General features: G+C 45.2%; 1 protein-coding gene across 1 annotated transcript in view; it reads right to left on the minus strand.

Annotated features, from left to right (window-relative positions):
• Window positions 1-12,119, minus strand: part of LOC140660552 (dynein axonemal heavy chain 9-like) — a 42,706-nt gene extending 30,587 nt beyond the window's left edge. The window contains exons 1-9 of the mRNA XM_072881529.1: window positions 12,053-12,119; window positions 8,802-8,959; window positions 8,346-8,484; window positions 6,817-7,104; window positions 6,128-6,338; window positions 3,707-3,834; window positions 3,111-3,219; window positions 2,274-2,421; window positions 444-618 (exon numbers count right to left, since the gene is read on the minus strand). Coding sequence (XP_072737630.1) covers window positions 444-618; window positions 2,274-2,421; window positions 3,111-3,219; window positions 3,707-3,834; window positions 6,128-6,338; window positions 6,817-7,104; window positions 8,346-8,484; window positions 8,802-8,860 — 1,257 coding nt within the window. The 5' untranslated portion in view covers window positions 8,861-8,959; window positions 12,053-12,119. The remainder of the gene's footprint in view (window positions 1-443; window positions 619-2,273; window positions 2,422-3,110; window positions 3,220-3,706; window positions 3,835-6,127; window positions 6,339-6,816; window positions 7,105-8,345; window positions 8,485-8,801; window positions 8,960-12,052) is intronic.
• Between the last annotated feature and the right edge of the window lie 632 nt (window positions 12,120-12,751).

Raw genomic sequence — 12,751 nt, forward strand, 5'->3', positions numbered from 1 at the left:
GTTTAATGAAAGTCAGTGGTGACAATGCACCGGCTGGTTTGTGTTATATAGTGCAATGTCTACCTGCGCAGTCAGATGGCTGAAAGACTGCTCCACTGATATATTCATCTGATAAGTCAGTCTTAATTTGATCACATCATGCACATTCACAAGCCTCTATAAATTAACGTAATGTTTCTCCCCAGTGAAATGTGTCTGCATAAGCAAACATCCCTCTGCCTTTATCACTTGACCCCCCAGCCATTCTCCTCTGGTGTTACACCCTGGATAACAAGGTCTTTCACAAAAGTAATTGTTGAGTTCAGGTTTCTAGTTTATTATCACCTATAGGGAGCCCCAGGAAAACAGCATTACTGATATAGCACTATATTTTGGAAAGTATAAAAAAAGAGAAAAAAAAAAGGCCTGTGTAAAAGATGCTGAAGTGGCATCTTCCTTCTTACCTGGTCTTGAAACATTGATCCACCAAAGGCCCAGACAACAGCAAAGACAAAGTAAAGTTCATAAAGCTCCTTGGGACAGTCGGGAGGTGTGTTCTCCTCCGTCAGGAGGCATTCGAGGAGGTAGCACAACATCTGAACCATACTCTGCTCAGGAATGGGAATAATCTTCTTAAATCTAAGGGATGGAAATTGAAAGCATGGGAAGTAAAATTGGGTCCAGCAACACAGTCTTTCACAACCCACAAAGGCAAGCCTAGAAATGCTTTTTCAGAATATTAGCATTTTACTTGTCAGCAGTGCGTGTCTTATTCCTGGGTACAGCAATAAAGAGAACACCCATTCTCTCCCTCGGACCTGCTGGCACTGGCACATATACAAGTAATAACAGTAATCAGAAGTTTCAAGCATTTTAAAACTTTGATCCTCTTGAAAGAAGTAAAATGGAAGACTTGCTAAAGGCAATGATTTCCTGTGAACACGATGAGTTCAAAAGCGGTCAAATAGAGGAGTAATAAAATAAACCCTTTCATCTTGCCATTTTACATTCATTTAAGCTACACTTACAGAATTCCAAACTAATATTGTAGCAGCACTGAAGTCCTCCATAAAGTAATTATAGCTATTTGAAAGGTTGGTTCTACAATTTCTGAATTAAGCAAGCTACCAAAATACTCAGCTCAGGGCTGCCTGCAGCTAATCCTGTGGATTTCACGGTCTGACACAATGTTCATCAAATAGAGTGGGAAATGTCCGATGGACTTTGCTGCCAACAGCTATAACCAGCTTGGTCACCCAGGGAGCAGCTCCTTAGTAAGACGCCTAACTCCTACTTCCAAAGACAACTGCTTTCACTTATGCAGCCCCTTCTGACACATCCCCATTGTGGCTGACAACTCCCATGCTCAATTGTACACTGATTTATTTTATTTTATTTTTTTAAATGAAGTTGCAACTATGGGAAGCAAGCAGAGAATGGGAGAAACTCCCTTTCTCAAGTTTGCTGGGACTCTACTTTGGGCCAGTCCTTACCACAGTATGAGTAAGAGAGCTGTCTCCCATGATGACAAGCAAGAACCACATGACTTCTCTGTGGGTACCACTTTGAAGCTAACTCAAGCCAAGGAGCACCAGGGCCCTTCAAAATATCCAAGTTCTTCATGTTCATTGGATTGGTGTCCAACCATGAAACATGCCCAGTGTTGTGGTTTAACATGGATGCCCACACAGACTGACTTAATTTTGTTCAAGTGCATCAGGAAAGCAATTCAAGAGAAAACTGCCTGTAGAGCAATCCTGCCCTCTCCCATAAACACCAAATTCTTTCTCATCACTGAGGGGCAGGAAAAGAAGTAGGGGGAGGATAAAAGAGGATCTGCTCTCTCTCCACCTTCCATGCTGCATACTGAAAACTTTCCTTCAGCAGTGGTCTGAAATCTGCTCTACTGAAAAATAACTTGTGGACTGAACTCAGATCTAGCCTGACACATCAGGAGACTGAAAAGACTTTCTCTTTAGGATCTCCTGGATTTACTTTCCAAGAAATACAGAACTAGTACAAGAAGTACAGGAACTATCAAATCAAAATCCAATGAAAACCAGATGAAAACTAGATCTGGCCAACAAAGGATGAGCAGGAGTGTCAGGTCCCCCATCTCGCCCCATTGTTTCTCTGAGCTTAAGCCAATGATGCTCAGGGCTCTCAGGGGCAAGGAGGAAACCAGCCAGCCATGTCACATGCAGCACAACCCTAGCACAGCACAGCTGGTCTGGAAGGCAGTGAGTGTCCCCCTGCCCTCGCCAGCAGAGGTACAATCACTCTTCAGATGGTACCTTGTTCTGAGCGTGTCCAGGCAAATTGGCAGGTATTTATCAAACAAAATGGTCAGGTTGGCTCTTTCGGACTGGATCTCTCGCCTGTCAATCCAGCTGCTCACTGGGGGATTCCAGCCCAGATCTGATGGGTTGATGTACAGGATCCCTTCAGGCCCAAGGTAAGAGAGAATATATAGTAAGGACATAGCAGAGATAATTCCTTTCCTCCAGCAGAATTTCTCAGCTACTTTCACATAACTAAAACTCTGTCAAATATGCCTAGGTGTCCCGTTACCTACCCCCTCCTCCTGCCCCACTGTGGAGTAGAAACATTAACAGTGAAGAGACTTAACTCAGGAAACCAGGACACCTTTCCTGACCCTTCCCCAAATTCAGAACATGGTCTTGCCTGAGTGATGTTATTGCTCTGGGCTCCATTTCCCCATGTGTAAAACTAGGGGACACCTTCATTCCCTTCTCCCATACTTCATGCACTTCTCCAGAAGTTCAGGAGCTCTTTGGGATAGAGACTGTCCCTCTCCTCATCAAGTCCATACAGGGCTATGCACAACAGGAGCACTCTCTTGACAATGCTGAAGCCATGATCACCCATCAACAGTCAGAGAGCTCTGGGTAAATCTCCAAGATGATGACAGTTCCCCATATGGATTTGGGGTCAGGATCCTCAGTTTGTCCATGTGCTTCAGGAACCTACCCTGTCCACCAAAGGCAGCTGTGATCCCAGGTTGGGAACTTTCAAGAGGGACCAAGTTGGCCAACAAAAGACTGGTTAATGACACTAGATCCTACTCAGTCCATGCAAAATCCTAGTGTGAAGCTCAGGCCAGGACTCACCTGCTCTGGACACGGTCGCTGGGGTGGCTGTACGCAGGTGGCTGATCTCAAAGACCAGCCGCATCGTTGGGTTCAGAGGGATTCTCTCATTGCTTGCCAGGGTCAGCACCTGCATGTGGCAGACAGACAGACAGACAAATGCCTCCCCCACGAATAGGAACGAAAAGCATTCAGCACTTTGCACTAAAAAGCTTGGTTGTTGTCAGCTCAGTTCCTCAAGGCAAAGCAGCTGATTTCTAACAGGTAGTAGAATGATCCTCCTCTCTTCCATGACCCAGAATCAACAGCACCCCCTTTGGGTGGGAAAAAAAGGTGTAGTATTATGACCCCACTCTATTTTTAAAGGTCCTGAAGTTATGATCAGGACATTTGTGGTTACTCATGAGCCAGACTTTCCAGGAAAGGGAAATTACAATGAAAACATGCTTTGAGCTATTACCTCATGCACCATTTTCTTTATGCAATATTGTTTGGTATACCTGAAGAAACACAATTGCATTTTTCTAGGAGATGTTATTTCAGCATCTGCATTTCCCCTAGGCTGAATCACACCACCCAGTCAATGAATACCTGCTTCTTTAACTTATATTCATTACCTTATTATCATCCATCACAGTATTAAGAGATTCAATCCACATCGGATCAATATCTCCATCTAGTACCATCCACTTGGGACCATCATGTGTGATGTTGGCCAGCTCTCGCATGATTGATGAAAACAGTCCTGGGAGGGTGACGGGAATATGTTGATGAACACTGAAGTTGCCACCTGCTCTAACAGTTTTCTCTAGCAACTTACTAAAAGTTATCCTAATTAATGCTTTCCTCTTAAGCATTCAAAACTCTATACATGTGTACATAAATATTACTATATCACAATATGGGTCTAGTCTGCTTTGAAGGAAAAAAACATTATCAGTTACCACCACTGAAAATGACTGCAGACCTACACACGAGCTTCATTCCCACCGAGAATCATAAGGGATATGAAAAGTGAAGAACAGATACTCAGAAGCAAAAGAAGGCATGAATTACACAATGCAGAGAAAACCATCTGAATAAGCCTTGGAAATTCTTATAAATGCTTTTTTGTGGCTCGAAGTATATCAGGAAAATCAAGATGCATTAAACGCTGGGTCATGGCTTTAGTGAGATTGAGGGGAGAACAAGCACAGAATGACATTGAATGACAGAACAAAATGTCAGTAAAATCAAGGAGACAGAGAGGATACAGTGTCTCGAGGGGAGTAAATAATGAATGTTAAGAAGAGCAAGAAGGCTGGGAATAGAGCAGCAGTACCGCAGAGCAAATGAAAACTCCACAAAACTATCACTCTCTTCTACATGTGAAAATACCTAGGGAGACACTGGTCTTCATGAAAAAACATCAGGCAAACATTAAAAAAAAGCCTCTCTTCTGGTGAATTGTGAGAAGCACACTTTTTTTTTTCTCCAGGACAAGCTATTCTTTGTGCTCCAGGTCAGGAACAGCGAGTGGCATCATATGACTGAAGACAAAGCTTGTGCACAACAAATGGAGAATAGCTCACCTGAAACAGGTATTCGATTCTGAGATTGGGTAAAAAAAAAACAACACTTCACTCACTCTGCCTCAACTCAGTTCCTCACATGTTGGTCACATGCCTTGGAAACCACTCCAACATCATTAGTATCAGAAATAGCTACTGTCTCAGAGCATCAATGCTTCCCTCATATACACCACGACAGCAGCGGAAAGAGCCTCTCTCCTAACCTTGTGCATTCACACCACAGCGCAGCCTTGGGATTTAAAAGAAGAGTTTGGTTCTACAAAGAACACTTTTACGATTCCCTTGTGGGACCTTTTACCACCTAACATGTGTAACCTTTTCAACTCCTGATAATGAAAGGAGTAACAGGATGAAAACAGGAAGAGGAAAAGAAGGGGCAGATCTGTAAGGGAACACATCATCTCTTGTTAGGTTGTGGTGAAGATTGCCTTGCTGGTCTCTGACAACAAGAAACAAAATTTTCAGGAATGGTTAATGCAGAAAATATCTGCCTTGAAACCTCAGGGAGGAGTCCCATAAGCTCCCTTGAAATGTTACAGGCTAGAAACCACTGGACAGCCGACTGCAAAATGTCCCTCCTGCTGTCCAGTGCCACCCACAGGCCTCTATCTGCAGTCACTGCTGCAGCCAATCTGCAGAGTTCAGGCTTTATCCCACACTTCCCTCTGTCACTTTGATGTAGGGTCCCTAATTACAATTAAAAAGAAATTAGCCCTGGCACTGGAGCAAAGCAGGGGGTCAGGAAGGGTCCATGGCGGGGGCCAGGGGAGGTGGGTGGCAGCTCATCTTCTGGGGGACTTCTGGCTGAGGATGATTTATGGCAACATCTTCCCTTACCTCCCCCACACCTCCCAAACCAGCCGCACACGTAAATCAAAGCTGCCTTTACGTATTAGTCACAACCGAACATTTTCGCTCCAGATTTCTGTAATCTTTCAGCAAGTTTTAAATGCTCATCTTATTTTCCTCAGGAGCAATCAGGATCAACAGACTGGCAAATGCTGGTGTACTACAGAGATCGGGCAGCAATATTAAGTGGAAAAACACCACTTTAAGGCTGCTGCGTGTGTGCTACCAGCTACGGAGACCTGGGGATGGCACATTTTGGGGGGCCCCAGTACACACCATAGGGCAGGAGGGAACTCTTTTCCATCACTGGTCCAGCCAACCCTGAAAAACTGCCTGCCCCATTTAGGAACTGGTAAGTGTTGGTATTAATGGACATGATAATTATTCTTATGGCAATAGGATAAAGCAGATTTATACTATACTTCCCATTTGACAATCAAAAAGCTAAAACATCCTATGTATCCTTTCAACAACAAACTCCCACATGGCTGCAAACAGCAGACAAGCGCCTGGGCTTTCAGACCTGCATACAAAGAACCAGTCATCCTGCTGCTGCTCAGGAAGTTCGTTAAAAATATCCTTCTTTATCTACAGATTCAGGCACAAAAAGACATTTACCATCTTTCCATTCTCTTGTTGCTGGGTTAATGATGCCAAAAAGCTCATCATTGGTGACTGCCTTGGGGTTGAGGTCTGTCCAGACAGGACGTCGCTTCATTATCTGGTAAGTCTTGTTCAGGGATCTCATCACCTGAGACTTGCCCGTGCCTGCATTACCCACCACGAAGACAGAGTGCCGGACCGTCAGCAGCTCCTCCAGCTGCACCACCTGAGAAAAAATACTCCCAAATTTTAGACAAAGATGCCAAACTGAAGTTCAGATCTACAAAAATAGCTCCCATTGGGCCTCTTCTTTAGAAAGATGTGACCCAGAGACACAAACGGATTTGACATTGAGTTTGGTCTAGCCACTCTAATCACGATGGGTGAAATCCTCAGCCTGCAGACAAACCTCCAGCACTATTTACATCTGACAGCCACCAGCCAAGGAGGCTCCGCTCTCCAGGGGCCATACTTTCATGAGCCTTCAAGAGTTAGCCCCTTTGTAAACTCAGGGACCGAGCCAGTGCTGGCTTTAGGGGCAGGTGCAATTGCATCAGACCCAGCATAGCTGACTTTTTCCTCCATCAAGGTCTGCCTGCAAGGGGAATATTGTGCAGAGCCCTCTTTGTAGAAGCAAAGATGGTTGAGAAAACCCAAATGATCTGATGGTGGTGTAGGTACAGCAGAAGATCGCTTGGTCTTACTTTGAGCACAAAGTTGTCCTCAGCCTGCAGCCGGAGGTCCAGCACAGCCTGCCTCACAAACGACTCAAAATTCAGGTCACGCTTCCGAGGCACATCCAGTGCAGGGAAAAGATCCCCAATCAGCCCCATAAACACTGGCACATCATCAGTCACAATCTTGGGGATATTAAAATCACGAAGTGAGCGCATCAGAACCTGGTCTTCAGGTCGCTCTGGGTCATCTCGTTTGAGAGAGCCAGCGACAACTAGCACTGACTTGATTGCACGCAACCCCCAGTCGTAGTGATCCTACATGGGGGAAAAAAAAAAGGAGGGTTGAGTTTATGCTTAGACAGTACACCACCATGCAGGGATAAGAACCAGCAGCTCCAAACTGCCAGACAATTCAGCAATGGAAATACATCCAAATCTGTTATTTGCATTGTGGCCAGAGACCTCCACCAGCCTGAGCTACCTGATTTCCATTTCAGTAGGTGAGATTCCTGTCAGGGACAGTATTAAAGAGTCAAATAATTCAGCTGTTCAACTATCATGTGGGCTTAGAGTTGGCAGTAAGAGCAGTAGGACTTGCAGTCTGGAGATCTAAGCAATTTGGTTCACCTAAATCATAAAGCAGCTAAAGCAAGGCCAGCCAGGCCCCTGGATCTGCAGGAGCTACCAAGGTGAAAGATTTGTTAGTCCATTATGAGGTCCCAAATACCCAAGTTTCTCCATCCTGCCCATCACAAGATTACCAGGCATGTTTGGTCCCAGAGGCAGACCACCAAGCAGGGGCCAGTAAGGTTATTGCTGAAAAAGAACCACAAAGAGGCATGAGAGGAACTCTCAAGCCAACAAGCAACTCTTTATATTTCTGTTCTGTTAAGACCCTCCAGAGCACAGCTCAACAGCTGACTGCTTTGTGTGGGAGGCCATGGCTTCCACCAAGACCTCCAAGACACAGCACAAAGTTTCTGTGACAAGGCATCTCCCACTCAGCCTCATGCTGGCACAGCCAAGATCAGGTTTTCTATCTGGAGTCCTGATTCAACTCTCCTCCGAACCCAGCCTTGATCTATGCAAATGATGACAAGGAAAAATCTGATTAATTAGAGTTTTGCACTGGAATTGACCCTACTTGGTCAACACCTGACACGACAGGGAACTGTTAGGCTGAACTCAGAGAGGGACAGACATCATAAAAAACCTTGCAGGCAGAAGAATCAATAGGAACTAAGAGACTGGAAAGCGAAAGGTCACTGAATACTACCCCAAACATGGTGTCATTTGAGCCCATTGAAAAATCTCTCCCATTAATGCAGCTGGTCAAGTGCTTTTGTCCCTGCAGATCCTCCAGTAAAGCAGTTCAAAAATTTCATTGCTCTGATGATCACAAACCTTCTCTTCTCCCAGCAGCTAGTGCAAATGCAGTCATTAAACAAAAGCTGTGAAGCTTTAGCTATGGAGGTGAGTGGCAGAGTGCCATGTTCCTGCTGATTTTGGAGATCAACAGGCTTCATTGCACCACCAAACCACAGAAGCAGGCTCACCTGCTTGGACAGGAGCTCTTTGCAGAGTTGATACAGAGTAATGAACTTCCTGGCTAACGCCCGGGCCTCGATGAATCCCTCGGCCACCAACATAATTTCACAGATCAGCTCAAAGTCTGGCACAACCATCGCGCATGGCCTAAAACAACAGGCGAGAAAAGATTGCAGAACAAGTATTTCTTGACTACAGGTCTTAGGGGCAGTGGATTTGCAGCTTTATCTTCCAGGTCTTCTCCAGTGAGCCAAGTCACACACTGCCTTTCCCATCGCAAGGGACAGAGCTCCTTTGCCCTGCCTATGCATTCTCAGACCCAGGCTTGTTGCACAAGGCTGAAACTATCTGTGAATCCCCAATGCAAGTGAATTCCCCAAGGAAATTAAGTCAAGCCTGGATGTTCCAAAAGACAATTTCTGCTAGTCTTATACTACAGGTCACAAACCTTGACCTGGACTCACCTGAAGAGAGCTTTTAAATTCTCAGGTAGCTCAGTTCGCCCTGCATAACCAGGGTTCATGGTGATGAAAATACCTACTGAGGGAACTAACTTAATGTCTTCTCCAAGAAAATTGAAGGATTTCTTCTTCTCCCGTATTGCATCCTGTACACTCTTCACCTAGGAACCAAGACAGTGTTATAATATTGGTGTTCAGTTATGAAAAACGCACCAGACAACAGTGCTGCCTTCCTTACACTTGGCCCCACAATGACTGGGGCTTATCGCTGTTTTGTTTTGTTTTTTACTGACCATATAAAACTTTATACACTGTTTGGAATAAATCTGTGTGGCAATATCAATCTCCCATCACAACCAAACTCTGTCAAAGCAGAAGAGAGAGCTGAAGAGACTGGGCAGTCAAACTGCAAAGGAGTTGCAAGAATTTGCACCATTGCTCTGTAAGACAATGACAGATGTGGGTGAGGAAGAGCAGCTCAGGAGAAGGAAATGCCTCCAAAGCTGCCTGCATCTCACCTTGGCTTTTGACATCACCTGTGGGACACTTCTCAGCACACCTCACAGCAAAAACCACCAAAGGCTAAATCATCTCTTTCAACTTCCCAACCTAGCAGGAGGCCAGACACTTGAGATGAGATACAGGACTGTCCAGGCATCCACAACACAGCCAACACCCAAATGCAGTCCCAAGAGTCTGACACAATACAGGTCCCTGATTCCCTCCACCCATCTTCACCTCTCCCCACACACCACTGCTCTTCAGGACAGCCCAAAACCCTCCTGTGCCTGCTCTGTTCCTTGACTAGGCCCAGAAGAAGAGCAGCATTTCCAACTAAACTTGGCCTCAGCTCAATTGCAAACTGATCACTTGATATTGCTTTTAAAGATTTTGGGACATCAGATGCTTAATTTAAAACCAAAACCACAAGGCAGAAGCTGTAAGACCTCCCCTGACACATTTACTCACTAATATTGTATTGTCTTTTATATTTTCCTGATTGCAGCTTTGTTCTTCTCATTCCTCACCTTCCAAAGAGAGCAAGTTTATTAAAGCTAGATCACCTTCTTGCAAACAGCACTTCAGTGAGGGAGAAATCACTCTATATTCACTACTCTAACTTTACTGCTGTTTGCTATCTTAAAGTTAAGCAATTAATCGAATTTTTCTCTGTAAGGAACCATATCGACATTAACTGCATGACTAAGACAGCCAATTAAACGTGGCCATGGTTACATTCCTAATAGCAGCCAGGAGACACGATGATGGAATGACAGCCGTGCTGCTTTCTTCAGATGCCACACTCCAGCCAGGAGTGAGGGAATCATTAGCAGTTGAGTCATACCTGGGCTTCTTTTGTTCAGCTTCCCTTTTTATTTTAAGATCCTCAAAGACTGTTTTCAATGACAACTTTAAACTAGAACCTGACAGAAAAGAAATTGAGAGGGAACAATACATAAACTCCTGTACCTGCCTGGGGCTTCTTTGGGATGTCATGTAAGGTACCAATTATGAGTGAAAGAGAGATGAGAAGAGTGAGAAGTTCATGGAGGGGTTCAGAACATCGTCTTTGACTGAAACATTTACAAAACTGTAGAAACTTCTGGGCTCTAGATATTTCTTTCTGCAATACCAAACCCAAAAGGGGGTCTAGGAAGAATTCAGCACCTCAGTCAGACACTGGGATCCTAAAACCTGCACTCAGCTGACACTTGGGTACAGAAGAACGTAGATAGTTTGGCATCTCAATTTCCAGTACTGAAGTCCCCCAAGGCTCAAAACTTTTAGTTCTGCCCATGTCAGAGCTCTCTCAGTTCGGACAGTGCAGTTAAGCACCCACCCTCCACTCAAACTGCCCTGGTAGCTGGATTTACCTGGCATTTTCAGAGGATACCAATGAGATTTAGGATCTAGACAACATCCAGACACAGCTCTCCTTCAAAGCAAGGGCCAGAAGTGGCAGCAGGGCCTGCTGTCATCCTGCTGCCCCATGGTTATACCTGGGCTGCCCCAGATTTCAGCCCCTGCCAGAGGGTATTCACACCCACAGCACTTACCCTGCGTGCCCCCTCCCCATCCACTGGGCAGGCACGAGCAGGGTACGGAGCACCTCTCCTCCTGCAATCCTTTCCCCTGTGTAAAATATTTCCAGATTTCCTCGTGGGCCAGTAAGAGGAAGGGAAGGAGGAGGCAAAGTGCTAGATTATATATAAAGCACACGAGAACAGGACTCTCTAGCATGATGGGGAGGGCAGTCTCCTTTCCAGCCCTTCTCCAAGGACCACTGCTGTGCTTCACACAGGACTTACCAATAAAATGCACTGAATGGTTAAACTACACAGCAGGCAAGAAATCATTCTACAGGGAAAACACCTATGCATTGCCAGGCACAGCTCAAATAGCTCTCTCCTAGCTTTAATCCCACGCTATCAGTGTATCCTAGGCAAGCACGTAAGCAAGGGCTGCAGATCTGCCGCAGGTTCCAGTTACCAAGCGTCACCCAGCTGACACCGGCTTTCAGGAGCACCATGCTGCACCCACGGGGCTGCACGCATTCCTCCTAGCAATTATGCCACTCAGCAGGGAATACCCTCCAAAGCCATTCCGCAGAGCTCTCATTACAGACACTGGAATTAAATCTACAGCCATAAGAAAAGAGAAGGAAGGAAAGAAGACTGTGCAGTCTCGGTGACAGGTAAGTGTTAAGAAAATTAATCTGGAATGTATTCCTATTTGTTGAATACGACACACAACCTGTGCCTGACTGGAGGCCATAAGTAACCCCCCAAAATCCAGCAGGCCATGGATCTGCCCCAAACACCACCCTTCCCCTCCATAAAAATTATTCCCTACGTGGCAGGCTGAGTAGCCATAAGTCAAGGCAGCTCTCCTCCCTAAAATGATACACTGCAATTATCCCACAGCATATTAATGACACAAGTGTCTTCCTCAGGAGAAATAGGTACTGAGCCACGGTGTATATTGATCTGGGAAAAGATGCCATAAAGAATTGCCTCAACACAAATGCTGTAACTGAGGGAAGAAAACAAGTGACAAAAATGTTTGCAGCACATCACTGCTACATTTTGTCAGTGCTGTGATATTCGTGTGATTAATCTTGGGATATAATCCCTGACCTGCCTACACATGGAACTGAAACTGGCAATATGCACTTTCCATATTCACCCTCGCTCCAAAGGCTGCAGCATGGCTCTGCCTTGTTTGTATTTATTTATGAGCATTTCTCCACTTACCTGTACAGCAACCACAGAAAGGACCTCAACTGAGATCCTGTTAAATTCATCAAAACAGCCCCAGGCTCCCGTCTGGGAAAGGCCTTTGTAAATATTCCCACAAGACTGGAAAAAAAAAAAAATTACAAGAGTGAAATCACAAATGGAATCAACTCGAGCAAAAAATGGGTTTTATTTCCCAGCCTGTTTATTTATAGCAATTTACAGTCTATTGTGGGTATTTAGAAAAGTGCATGGAAACAGCAGGCACAACTCAATTATAATATTTATAGCTTTGCACAGTTTGCCACTTGATTTGCTAATTGCCCTTTCTTGATATATCTGTGCACTAGTTTCATTTAAAGGTCACCTGTGCTGAATTACTGACAGCCCCGCTTCCTGGGAGAGCCCATAAGCTGAATAAAATATGATCCAAGGCTACCAAAATCACTGTACCATGTCAGACCAGCAGAGAGCAAGACTCAGCCTAACGATTCAGCGTTCTGCAGCGGCTGAAGGTTCAGCACATTTTGGCCTTATTCTGGGAGAGGATCCTAAGAAAACCAGGACAGGTCCCTTCCCATGCCAGGGCCTGTCAGCCTGCGAGCATGCCAAGAAGGAACGACCAGGGTCGAAGTATCAGCACAACCTCGGTCTCAACCGAACAGGCCAAAATTTTTGAAGCATTTCACATGGAAGCTAACTCCAGAAGGGAAGGGA

Source organism: Ciconia boyciana, chromosome 16 (genome assembly GCF_034638445.1).
Source record: "Ciconia boyciana chromosome 16, ASM3463844v1, whole genome shotgun sequence".
Taxonomy (NCBI): Eukaryota; Metazoa; Chordata; class Aves; order Ciconiiformes; family Ciconiidae; genus Ciconia; species Ciconia boyciana.